Below are 13,798 nucleotides of genomic sequence, written 5' to 3' on the forward strand. Positions count from 1 at the left end.
TTTGTAATTGTATTAGTTCAAATCATGTCATATTATAGTTGATGACAAACCATTGTCTATGTTTCTAATGTCAATTAATGTTATATTGCTTGAAGATTATTATGGGAAGGAAGAGGAAGCCTGATCATCCCCGGCGCATGATGTCTGATGTGCTACATAACAGGACATCAGTAGCACCACCATTAGAGGAGGCATCACATCGGCCAGCATCGGAGGGGCCATTACCACCGTATCGACCACCATCAGTGGCACCACAGCAGCTACCATGTACTCGGCCTCCACGCCTACCATCGGTGCGTCCACCATCAATGGCACCACAGCAGCTATCATCATCAGCTTATGAGCCATCCGCAGGTATTTAAATTTGCTTTGAGTTGCATGAAAATTATTTACACATACATTTATTTATGCTCATTATATATAACTTGTTTATTCTCATTGTATTTTGCAGACCCTTCGACTTCTTCACAGCCCACATCAGGTTTATTTGATATGATTTGTATTCACATTATTTAAATTTGCATTTGGTTGTTACCATTGCATATTGTTTATTATTATTGTATATCGCAGGTCATGTTAGTTCTTCATCGACCTCGACTAGGCGTGGTAGAGGATGTGCCAAGGGCATTAAAGAGTGGGGTACTGGTAAAAAGTTGCACATACAATTTGATGGAAATTACTGCCCAATAGGAGATAACGTGGCCAAGTTAACTACTCAACTTGGCATTATTGTCCGGAATGGTAACATTGTTCCTCTTACTTTTGTTGACTGGAACAGTGTGCCTGATGATATTGTTGATGCTATCTGGAAGGATGTGAAGGTAAAAGTATATTTTTGTCCACAAATTCGAATTCCAAATTTGTGTTATACTTAGCCTTAAACTTTGTGTTTTATAGGACAATTTGAATATATGTCCAGAGGAGTACAAGCCAATCTGCATGAAAAACTGCAACAGCATATGGAAGGATCACAAGAACAAGCTTAAGGCTAAGTATTTCAAGCCTAGAAGCTCTGATCCTAATCTGAAGGATGATGTTCCTATGAACGTTGTGCCAAGCCAGTGGGAACAACTTGTAGAGTATTGGCGTACTTCCGATGCTGAGGTATACAATTACGTTATATTTATGATATGTAAACATACAAATCATATTTACATACTTACATTTGTTGAACTTGTTATAGAAAATTGCAAGTAGGAACGCTAAAAATCGGCGAGCTCACGGCATAGCTCATACCACAGGGCGTACTACTTTCTCTCAGATACGGCATGAGGTTTACATTTTATTGTTTTATTTTTCTATATAAATAAACATTGTATATTTGCAAATTATTTGGATTCTAATTTTCATATTTCTAAAAAAAAATTTAGATGACCAGTAAGGGGGAGTCTACTGATAAGATGAATGTTTGGCTTATGACACGTAGAGTAGATGACCCAGAGGTTATCCAGACCTTGGTAGTTTCCAAACACCTTTGATTGTATTTAAAGTTTATTTTTTGTGTGTCAACCATCTTAATTTCGCGTATACTTGTGTGTCTTATTCAATACAGGATGAGTTTAATCGTCAACTCTCTATGCTACCTGAGGATGGTCGGACTTTGGAGGCTAGGAATGCCATTTTCCATGAGTTGATAGGTCATGACAGACATGGATATTGTCGCACATACGGGAGAATCGTGCCTCGCAGAGTGGTGTATAAGGATGGTGCTGGGCCATCACAGTCAACACCCCATCCATCGACTATTGATCAGATCACGCAGCAGGTTCGTGCTGAGCTAAGGGATGAGTTGAGGGAGGAGCTGCGAGCAGAGTTCTCTACACATTTGCAGCAGATGAGAGCTGAGATGATGACCCTTGTGTCACAGGGGGCGAGTGTGGATCCCAACAGACAGGTTCCATATAAACATCACAATTGTTTGATAGTTCATTTTTCACTCAAGATTATGTATGAAATTCGAATATGATTAACACATTATGCACTGACTAACATAGGTTCCTGATGCATCGAGTGGCCACCGGGCATTTAGGGAATCTGCAGAAGACGAGAATCCATATACACCACCACCAGAAGATCAGGTATAAAATTTATCTTTGCATTCTAAGCTAAAATTCATCTTTGTGTTTCAGAAACTTGAATTCGAGGCGTTAACGCCCCAAAATCAGCAAACGGCGTCGGTTTAGCACGAAACTTGGCACACACGACCGCCTAGGCACGAGAGACTTGTGGGAGAAGACGGGGCTCGAATCGGGTTCCCGGTTTGGGAGTTAGAGCCGGATTTCACTTTAGGCAAACAAATTCCTTAAGAAACTTGAATTCGAGGCGTTAACGCCCCAAAATCACCAAACGGCGTCGGTTTAGCACGAAACTTGGCACACACGACCGCCTAGGCACGAGAGACTTGTGGGAGAAGACGGGGCTCGAATCGGGTTCCCGGTTTGGGAGTTAGAGTCGGATTTCACTTTAGGCAAACAACTTCCTTAAAAAACTTGAATTCGAGGCGTTAACGCCCCAAAATCACCAAACGGCGTCGGTTTAGCACGAAACTTGGCACACACGACCGCCTAGGCACGAGAGACTTGTGGGAGAAGACGGGGCTCGAATCGGGTTCCCGGTTTGGGAGTTAGAGCCGGATTTCACTTTAGGCAAACAACTTCCTTAAGAAACTTGAATTCGAGGCGTTAACGCCCCAAAATCACCAAACGGCGTCGGTTTAGCACGAAACTTGGCACACACGACCGCCTAGGCACGAGAGACTTGTGGGAGAAGACGGGGCTCGAATCGGGTTCCCGGTTTGGGAGTTAGAGCCGGATTTCACTTTAGGCAAACAACTTCCTTAAGAAACTTGAATTCGAGGCGTTAACGCCCCAAAATCACCAAACGGCGTCGGTTTAGCACGAAACTTGGCACACACGACCGCCTAGGCACGAGAGACTTGTGGGAGAAGACGGGGCTCGAATCGGGTTCCCGGTTTGGGAGTTAGAGCCGGATTTCACTTTAGGCAAACAAATTCCTTAAGAAACTTGAATTCGAGGCGTTAACGCCCCAAAATCACCAAACGGCGTCGGTTTAGCACGAAACTTGGCACACACGACCGCCTAGGCACGAGAGACTTGTGGGAGAAGACGGGGCTCGAATCGGGTTCCCGGTTTGGGAGTTAGAGTCGGATTTCACTTTAGGCAAACAACTTCCTTAAAAAACTTGAATTCGAGGCGTTAACGCCCCAAAATCACCAAACGGCGTCGGTTTAGCACGAAACTTGGCACACACGACCGCCTAGGCACGAGAGACTTGTGGGAGAAGACGGGGCTCGAATCGGGTTCCCGGTTTGGGAGTTAGAGCCGGATTTCACTTTAGGCAAACAACTTCCTTAAGAAACTTGAATTCGAGGCGTTAACGCCCCAAAATCACCAAACGGCGTCGGTTTAGCACGAAACTTGGCACACACGACCGCCTAGGCACGAGAGACTTGTGGGAGAAGACGGGGCTCGAATCGGGTTCCCGGTTTGGGAGTTAGAGCCGGATTTCACTTTAGGCAAACAACTTCCTTAAGAAACTTGAATTCGAGGCGTTAACGCCCCAAAATCACCAAACGGCGTCGGTTTAGCACGAAACTTGGCACACACGACCGCCTAGGCACGAGAGACTTGTGGGAGAAGACGGGGCTCGAATCGGGTTCCCGGTTTGGGAGTTAGAGCCGGATTTCACTTTAGGCAAACAACTTCCTTAAGAAACTTGAATTCGAGGCGTTAACGCCCCAAAATCACCAAACGGCGTCGGTTTAGCACGAAACTTGGCACACACGACCGCCTAGGCACGAGAGACTTGTGGGAGAAGACGGGGCTCGAATCGGGTTCCCGGCTTGGGAGTTAGAGCCGGATTTCACTTTAGGCAAACAACTTCCTTAAGAAACTTGAATTCGAGGCGTTAACGCCCCAAAATCACCAAACGGCGTCGGTTTAGCACGAAACTTGGCACACACGACCGCCTAGGCACGAGAGACTTGTGGGAGAAGACGGGGCTCGAATCGGGTTCCCGGTTTGGGAGTTAGAGCCGGATTTCACTTTAGGCAAACAACTTCCTTAAGAAACTTGAATTCAAGGCGTTAACGCCCCAAAATCACCAAACGGCGTCGGTTTAGCACGAAACTTGGCACACACGACCGCCTAGGCACGAGAGACTTGTGGGAGAAGACGGGGCTCGAATCGGGTTCCCGGTTTGGGAGTTAGAGCCGGATTTCACTTTAGGCAAACAACTTCCTTAAGAAACTTGAATTCGAGGCGTTAACGCCCCAAAATCACCAAACGGCGTCGGTTTAGCACGAAACTTGGCACACACGACCGCCTAGGCACGAGAGACTTGTGGGAGAAGACGGGGCTCGAATCGGGTTCCCGGCTTGGGAGTTAGAGCCGGATTTCACTTTAGGCAAACAACTTCCTTAAGAAACTTGAATTCGAGGCGTTAACGCCCCAAAATCACCAAACGGCGTCGGTTTAGCACGAAACTTGGCACACACGACCGCCTAGGCACGAGAGACTTGTGGGAGAAGACGGGGCTCGAATCGGGTTCCCGGTTTGGGAGTTAGAGCCGGATTTCACTTTAGGCAAACAACTTCCTTAAGAAACTTGAATTCAAGGCGTTAACGCCCCAAAATCACCAAACGGCGTCGGTTTAGCACGAAACTTGGCACACACGACCGCCTAGGCACGAGAGACTTGTGGGAGAAGACGGGGCTCGAATCGGGTTCCCGGTTTGGGAGTTAGAGCCGGATTTCACTTTAGGTAAACAACTTCCTTAAGAAACTTGAATTCAAGGCGTTAACGCCCCAAAATCACCAAACGGCGTCGGTTTAGCACGAAACTTGGCACACACGACCGCCTAGGCACGAGAGACTTGTGGGAGAAGACGGGGCTCGAATCGGGTTCCCGGTTTGGGAGTTAGAGCCGGATTTCACTTTAGGCAAACAACTTCCTTAAGAAACTTGAATTCGAGGCGTTAACGCCCCAAAATCACCAAACGGCGTCGGTTTAGCACGAAACTTGGCACACACGACCGCCTAGGCACGAGAGACTTGTGGGAGAAGACGGGGCTCGAATCGGGTTCCCGGTTTGGGAGTTAGAGTCGGATTTCACTTTAGGCAAACAACTTCCTTAAAAAACTTGAATTCGAGGCGTTAACGCCCCAAAATCACCAAACGGCGTCGGTTTAGCACGAAACTTGGCACACACGACCGCCTAGGCACGAGAGACTTGTGGGAGAAGACGGGGCTCGAATCGGGTTCCCGGTTTGGGAGTTAGAGCCGGATTTCACTTTAGGCAAACAACTTCCTTAAGAAACTTGAATTCGAGGCGTTAACGCCCCAAAATCACCAAACGGCGTCGGTTTAGCACGAAACTTGGCACACACGACCGCCTAGGCACGAGAGACTTGTGGGAGAAGACGGGGCTCGAATCGGGTTCCCGGTTTGGGAGTTAGAGCCGGATTTCACTTTAGGCAAACAACTTCCTTAAGAAACTTGAATTCGAGGCGTTAACGCCCCAAAATCACCAAACGGCGTCGGTTTAGCACGAAACTTGGCACACACGACCGCCTAGGCACGAGAGACTTGTGGGAGAAGACGGGGCTCGAATCGGGTTCCCGGCTTGGGAGTTAGAGCCGGATTTCACTTTAGGCAAACAACTTCCTTAAGAAACTTGAATTCGAGGCGTTAACGCCCCAAAATCACCAAACGGCGTCGGTTTAGCACGAAACTTGGCACACACGACCGCCTAGGCACGAGAGACTTGTGGGAGAAGACGGGGCTCGAATCGGGTTCCCGGTTTGGGAGTTAGAGCCGGATTTCACTTTAGGCAAACAACTTCCTTAAGAAACTTGAATTCAAGGCGTTAACGCCCCAAAATCACCAAACGGCGTCGGTTTAGCACGAAACTTGGCACACACGACCGCCTAGGCACGAGAGACTTGTGGGAGAAGACGGGGCTCGAATCGGGTTCCCGGTTTGGGAGTTAGAGCCGGATTTCACTTTAGGCAAACAACTTCCTTAAGAAACTTGAATTCGAGGCGTTAACGCCCCAAAATCACCAAACGGCGTCGGTTTAGCACGAAACTTGGCACACACGACCGCCTAGGCACGAGAGACTTGTGGGAGAAGACGGGGCTCGAATCGGGTTCCCGGCTTGGGAGTTAGAGCCGGATTTCACTTTAGGCAAACAACTTCCTTAAGAAACTTGAATTCGAGGCGTTAACGCCCCAAAATCACCAAACGGCGTCGGTTTAGCACGAAACTTGGCACACACGACCGCCTAGGCACGAGAGACTTGTGGGAGAAGACGGGGCTCGAATCGGGTTCCCGGTTTGGGAGTTAGAGCCGGATTTCACTTTAGGCAAACAACTTCCTTAAGAAACTTGAATTCAAGGCGTTAACGCCCCAAAATCACCAAACGGCGTCGGTTTAGCACGAAACTTGGCACACACGACCGCCTAGGCACGAGAGACTTGTGGGAGAAGACGGGGCTCGAATCGGGTTCCCGGTTTGGGAGTTAGAGCCGGATTTCACTTTAGGTAAACAACTTCCTTAAGAAACTTGAATTCAAGGCGTTAACGCCCCAAAATCACCAAACGGCGTCGGTTTAGCACGAAACTTGGCACACACGACCGCCTAGGCACGAGAGACTTGTGGGAGAAGACGGGGCTCGAATCGGGTTCCCGGTTTGGGAGTTAGAGCCGGATTTCACTTTAGGCAAACAACTTCCTTAAGAAACTTGAATTCGAGGCGTTAACGCCCCAAAATCACCAAACGGCGTCGGTTTAGCACGAAACTTGGCACACACGACCGCCTAGGCACGAGAGACTTGTGGGAGAAGACGGGGCTCGAATCGGGTTCCCGGTTTGGGAGTTAGAGTCGGATTTCACTTTAGGCAAACAACTTCCTTAAAAAACTTGAATTCGAGGCGTTAACGCCCCAAAATCACCAAACGGCGTCGGTTTAGCACGAAACTTGGCACACACGACCGCCTAGGCACGAGAGACTTGTGGGAGAAGACGGGGCTCGAATCGGGTTCCCGGTTTGGGAGTTAGAGTCGGATTTCACTTTAGGCAAACAACTTCCTTAAAAAACTTGAATTCGAGGCGTTAACGCCCCAAAATCACCAAACGGCGTCGGTTTAGCACGAAACTTGGCACACACGACCGCCTAGGCACGAGAGACTTGTGGGAGAAGACGGGGCTCGAATCGGGTTCCCGGTTTGGGAGTTAGAGCCGGATTTCACTTTAGGCAAACAACTTCCTTAAGAAACTTGAATTCGAGGCGTTAACGCCCCAAAATCACCAAACGGCGTCGGTTTAGCACGAAACTTGGCACACACGACCGCCTAGGCACGAGAGACTTGTGGGAGAAGACGGGGCTCGAATCGGGTTCCCGGTTTGGGAGTTAGAGCCGGATTTCACTTTAGGCAAACAACTTCCTTAAGAAACTTGAATTCGAGGCGTTAACGCCCCAAAATCACCAAACGGCGTCGGTTTAGCACGAAACTTGGCACACACGACCGCCTAGGCACGAGAGACTTGTGGGAGAAGACGGGGCTCGAATCGGGTTCCCGGTTTGGGAGTTAGAGCCGGATTTCACTTTAGGCAAACAACTTCCTTAAGAAACTTGAATTCGAGGCGTTAACGCCCCAAAATCACCAAACGGCGTCGGTTTAGCACGAAACTTGGCACACACGACCGCCTAGGCACGAGAGACTTGTGGGAGAAGACGGGGCTCGAATCGGGTTCCCGGCTTGGGAGTTAGAGCCGGATTTCACTTTAGGCAAACAACTTCCTTAAGAAACTTGAATTCGAGGCGTTAACGCCCCAAAATCACCAAACGGCGTCGGTTTAGCACGAAACTTGGCACACACGACCGCCTAGGCACGAGAGACTTGTGGGAGAAGACGGGGCTCGAATCGGGTTCCCGGTTTGGGAGTTAGAGCCGGATTTCACTTTAGGCAAACAACTTCCTTAAGAAACTTGAATTCAAGGCGTTAACGCCCCAAAATCACCAAACGGCGTCGGTTTAGCACGAAACTTGGCACACACGACCGCCTAGGCACGAGAGACTTGTGGGAGAAGACGGGGCTCGAATCGGGTTCCCGGTTTGGGAGTTAGAGCCGGATTTCACTTTAGGTAAACAACTTCCTTAAGAAACTTGAATTCAAGGCGTTAACGCCCCAAAATCACCAAACGGCGTCGGTTTAGCACGAAACTTGGCACACACGACCGCCTAGGCACGAGAGACTTGTGGGAGAAGACGGGGCTCGAATCGGGTTCCCGGTTTGGGAGTTAGAGCCGGATTTCACTTTAGGCAAACAACTTCCTTAAGAAACTTGAATTCGAGGCGTTAACGCCCCAAAATCACCAAACGGCGTCGGTTTAGCACGAAACTTGGCACACACGACCGCCTAGGCACGAGAGACTTGTGGGAGAAGACGGGGCTCGAATCGGGTTCCCGGTTTGGGAGTTAGAGTCGGATTTCACTTTAGGCAAACAACTTCCTTAAAAAACTTGAATTCGAGGCGTTAACGCCCCAAAATCACCAAACGGCGTCGGTTTAGCACGAAACTTGGCACACACGACCGCCTAGGCACGAGAGACTTGTGGGAGAAGACGGGGCTCGAATCGGGTTCCCGGTTTGGGAGTTAGAGCCGGATTTCACTTTAGGCAAACAACTTCCTTAAGAAACTTGAATTCGAGGCGTTAACGCCCCAAAATCACCAAACGGCGTCGGTTTAGCACGAAACTTGGCACACACGACCGCCTAGGCACGAGAGACTTGTGGGAGAAGACGGGGCTCGAATCGGGTTCCCGGTTTGGGAGTTAGAGCCGGATTTCACTTTAGGCAAACAACTTCCTTAAGAAACTTGAATTCGAGGCGTTAACGCCCCAAAATCACCAAACGGCGTCGGTTTAGCACGAAACTTGGCACACACGACCGCCTAGGCACGAGAGACTTGTGGGAGAAGACGGGGCTCGAATCGGGTTCCCGGCTTGGGAGTTAGAGCCGGATTTCACTTTAGGCAAACAACTTCCTTAAGAAACTTGAATTCGAGGCGTTAACGCCCCAAAATCACCAAACGGCGTCGGTTTAGCACGAAACTTGGCACACACGACCGCCTAGGCACGAGAGACTTGTGGGAGAAGACGGGGCTCGAATCGGGTTCCCGGTTTGGGAGTTAGAGCCGGATTTCACTTTAGGCAAACAACTTCCTTAAGAAACTTGAATTCAAGGCGTTAACGCCCCAAAATCACCAAACGGCGTCGGTTTAGCACGAAACTTGGCACACACGACCGCCTAGGCACGAGAGACTTGTGGGAGAAGACGGGGCTCGAATCGGGTTCCCGGTTTGGGAGTTAGAGCCGGATTTCACTTTAGGTAAACAACTTCCTTAAGAAACTTGAATTCAAGGCGTTAACGCCCCAAAATCACCAAACGGCGTCGGTTTAGCACGAAACTTGGCACACACGACCGCCTAGGCACGAGAGACTTGTGGGAGAAGACGGGGCTCGAATCGGGTTCTCGGTTTGGGAGTTAGAGCCGGATTTCACTTTAGGCAAACAACTTCCTTAAGAAACTTGAATTCGAGGCGTTAACGCCCCAAAATCACCAAACGGCGTCGGTTTAGCACGAAACTTGGCACACACGACCGCCTAGGCACGAGAGACTTGTGGGAGAAGACGGGGCTCGAATCGGGTTCCCGGTTTGGGAGTTAGAGCCGGATTTCGGTTTGTCAAAATTATTTACTAAACTATCTTTCTAATTATATAGTAATCAATTTTTTTTTATATTTTGCTATAATTAAAATATTAACACATTATATGGTTTTTAATTATTTTTATCTTGTTTTTTTCAGATATTTCCTGAGTAGCAGTTGGCTTTTTTCTGGAATGCGGGCGTATCAAGATTATGACTAATTTTTGTTCTTGTAACCCACGAACGAATGAAGACGAAAACTTTTGATTTTGATTTTGATTTTAATTTATGTTATTTAAATTTGGGAGCAACATTATGTATGTATTATGCGACGTTATGTAGTGGCATAATTTTTATTGTTCTGAATTTTTATTTCTGTATTGCTATGAATTGAACAATATTATTAATTTTCATTATTTGTCAATTTTTGTTTATGTACGTATTTATATTATTCTGTAATTTTTCAATTTTTTATACTTATTTTTTATCTAATACAGGTTATTTTAATTTTTTTATTAATTTATCAGCAGGGTTTTTTATTTTTTTTTTATTTTTTGAGACGGGAGAAGAACCCGTCGCAAAAACCAGTAATAGGCCTTTGCGACGGTACCAACACAGTCGCAAAAGCTGCCTTATTGAATGTACAGGACACCTTTAGCGACGGTAAACCGTGCCGTCACCAATACTTATATGATGCCAGAGCCTTTAACGACGGTAATTTTCCCGTCTCAAAAAATCACTTTTAGCGACGGGAATTACGTGCCGTCGCGAAAAGTGATATTTCCACCATTATTTGCGACGGGAAAAATGTCGTCCCAAAAAACTTGGCATACCGTCGCCAAAGGTCTTTTGCAACCCCGTCTGTCGCGACCCCCCTTACCGTCGCAAAAAGCCACATTACCGTCGCAAAAGACATTAGCGACGGCTTTCGGGGCATTTGCGACGGCCGTTTACCGTCGCAAAAAACAAGTTTTTTTGTAGTGTTACATACCCAACTAATTAGAATTATTACAATCAATTAATCATCTAAAAATCCTAAACCTTACATATACGTCTAATCAACATAATTAAATTTTATCAATCATCTAAAATCCTAAACCTTACATACCCAACTAATTAAAATTATCACAATCAATTAATCATCTAAAAATCCTTAAAGTTTACCTACACAACTAATCAAAGTAATTAAAATCAATCCATATCTAAGAACCCTAAACTTTACATATACTACTAGTCAAAATAATTAAAATCAATCTATCATCTATAAACCCTAAATCTTATATCCAGAACTAATCAAAATAATTAAAATTAATCTATCATCTTTATGTAAAACAAAATCAAACTAACATCAAACAAATAAAAATAAACAAATAAATAAAACAGCGAATTAAACATAAATCAAAGAAAGTGGGTTTTGTACTCACCATATTTTTTTGAAGATCCAAGAAATATTTGAAAAATTAATGGAGCCACCAAAATAAAACCATAATCTATTTTTTCTTTTTGCTCTTTTTCTTCTTCTTCACTTTCACGCCACACACACACAGCAGTCTTTTTTTTTCTTCTTTGATGATCAATCTCTCTCTCTCTCTCTCTCTCTCTCTCTCTCTCTCTCTGGAGCTTGCCGCCGCAGACAACTTTGTTCTCTTTTTTTTTTTTCTTCCACCCTTAACTCCTAAACCCTATTTGACTTCCATATTGTATATATATATATATACCTAAATCTCATACATAACACCTAATAAACTATCATATAATATTATACAGCAAATTATAATATATATAAATATAAATATACGGTAATATATATAAATAACAAATATAAATACACATTTCTTTTTTATGTATAAATGAATATATAAATATAAAGATTCTGGTTAATTATATATGATTATATAAAATTAAATATCACATTAAATTAACTAAATAATACATTAAATTCTCATGAATCTACATAATTAATAAAGTCAAAAATAAAATAAGATAATAATAATTATAATAATAATAAATAATGACTTAAGAAAATTAGGAACGCTACAAATACCCTATTCACGATTTTGTTTTGATGGGCCGCAATTGGTTCTATCGCCTCCTTTATCACCTCCTGTAGCGTAAACATCTTCTATAGAAGAAAAGTTAGCAGGATTCCTTATAGAGGGAGTGCGATTAGGCATATCATATTCTTTGTTGTGAGAATAGGTCTACACCATTCCCTAAATTTGAGTTAAAGCCTTTCAGTGATCTCATAGCAACTTCCCAATCAAATTCAAGATCATTGGAAAGAGTATCCTTAATGAGTGCCACTTCTAGAGGATCCATATAAGAAAACATATCAAAATGGGGTATGCCATTTGTCTTGCTCGGTGACATGTTAGAGTCTGGTGGCGTAGCTAGTCCTTTAAGCTTTTCTTTTTTGTGAACGTCGATTTTTCAAGAAAACATTTTTTCAACATTCTTAAACAACCACAACACAGATAATTTAACAAAGTCCAAAATAAACAAACGAAATCCAAAGTCAGGCAAAATGTCTCACTACCTAAAATGTGCACAACCTAAATGATGTTGGAAAAACAACCCACAACAAATCTATATTCAGATTTGATCGAACAATAACCAAAAACACTAGATCAGGACACTGAAAGCTGTTGATACCTGGATATTGTTGGAAGCCCTTATCAGGTGAAGCATCAATGTGTGGAAGTTGTTGTTTGTCAAACACTGTGTCCACCGATGTAACAAGAGAGAAATCAAGTGGGTAATGGAGAAGAGATCGGTGATGGAGGGAAGGGAAAGGCCGGAGAAAAGGATCTTTGCCGGAAACAAACCCAATAACAATCACTGGCTGCGTGAAATCGAATGAGAGGGCCACCCCCTGCCCCCAAATGAGACACGATTTGAAGACGAAGGAAGACAGTGAGGGTTGTTTGGCTTCACCGGAGATCCGACCAAGTGTTTTCGAAAATCGCCTAGACCTCTATCAGAAATCGCCTCTAACACTTGGGTGTCTCTGATTGGATGGACTGAATACTGGACGCTAAATCCTTTATCCTGTGTTTGGTTGAGGGATTTGGGGAGAGATTTGGAAATGGAAAAGGAAAAGGTGTATGAAATTATGTGAAATATAGGCATGATTTATTCACATTTCACCTACCTTTTCCATTTCCCTTTCCAAATCACATCCTAAATCCCCCAACCAAACACAGCATTAGGGTCTTTTTGTTTTCAGATGTAGATTGGGTAGGATTATTAATAAGGGAATTATTAGTGAGGAGACTGTTAGTGAGGGAACTATTAGTGAGGGGACTAAGAAATTTGTGTTTCTTTGATAACTAATAGACTAGCAATAATTCATGTTTGTTTTGAGAGATAGGAGTGAGATTAACCAATTAAATTCCATAAATACCCTTGTTACATTATTATGAAATTTGGAAATTATTAGTGAGTGGATTATGAAAAATTATGTTTTATAAAAATATTATTATATTAAATTAAATTATTTTTATAAAACACAATTATATTAAATTATTTTTATAAAAATATTAATATATTAAATTATTTTTTATAAAACTAAATTACGAAAACAACTCAGCCAGCCCATGGTTTTAAACAGTGGATTCAAAGATTTTTTTCACTTAAATATTGTTCATTCATCATCATCTTTGCCCACGGTTTTAACCATTGTTCATTCATCATCATATTTGCCTTCTCTGTTAATAAGAAGAAAAAAAAAAACAGAGCATCACTACAAGGACGAGGATGGCACCGATCTTCACCAACAACGACGCAATGACGCCAATCATTACCGTCAACGACGACGCCGACGCCGATCTTCACAGCCAACACAATTTTTTTTTCTTACAAATTTCAATTTTGTATAATTTCATATCATGTAAGTCTTTTGATTTGTATCTCTTTTGTCTACACTTTCTGTTTAATTTGTAATTTGCCTACACTTTTTGTTTGATTGGTGAGAAAACCGAATGAAATATGCATATATATATATATATATATATGATAAGAGAACAGAGAGGAGAGGAGAGAAGAGAAGAGGAAAGGGTAAACAAGTAAATT

General features: G+C 44.2%; 1 protein-coding gene across 1 annotated transcript; it reads left to right on the top strand.

Moving 5' to 3' along the window:
* The first annotated feature begins 218 nt into the window (after positions 1 to 218).
* LOC145794896 (uncharacterized) lies at positions 219 to 2,151 on the top strand. The gene is made up of 8 exons (XM_082877228.1): positions 219 to 354; positions 452 to 481; positions 571 to 821; positions 898 to 1,104; positions 1,184 to 1,273; positions 1,371 to 1,457; positions 1,553 to 1,860; positions 2,130 to 2,151. The coding sequence occupies exons 1-8, from the start codon at positions 309 to 311 to the stop codon at positions 2,149 to 2,151; spliced, it is 1,041 nt and encodes a 346-aa protein (XP_082733354.1). The 5' UTR covers positions 219 to 308.
* Positions 2,152 to 13,798: the final 11,647 nt, after the last annotated feature.

This window comes from Camellia sinensis, chromosome 7 (assembly GCF_055761805.1).
Source record: "Camellia sinensis isolate YWXY chromosome 7, ASM5576180v1, whole genome shotgun sequence".
NCBI classification, from domain to species: domain Eukaryota; kingdom Viridiplantae; phylum Streptophyta; class Magnoliopsida; order Ericales; family Theaceae; genus Camellia; species Camellia sinensis.

Excerpts from the sequence above, each read along its gene's own strand:
- LOC145794896 (XM_082877228.1), top strand. The coding sequence starts at position 309 with ATGGCACCACAGCAGCTATCATCATCAGCTTATGAGCCATCCGCAG. Across the intron at positions 822-897 it reads CTATCTGGAAGGATGTGAAG|GACAATTTGAATATATGTCC; the intron begins GTAAAAGTATAT and ends TGTGTTTTATAG. Across the intron at positions 1,105-1,183 it reads GGCGTACTTCCGATGCTGAG|AAAATTGCAAGTAGGAACGC; the intron begins GTATACAATTAC and ends AACTTGTTATAG.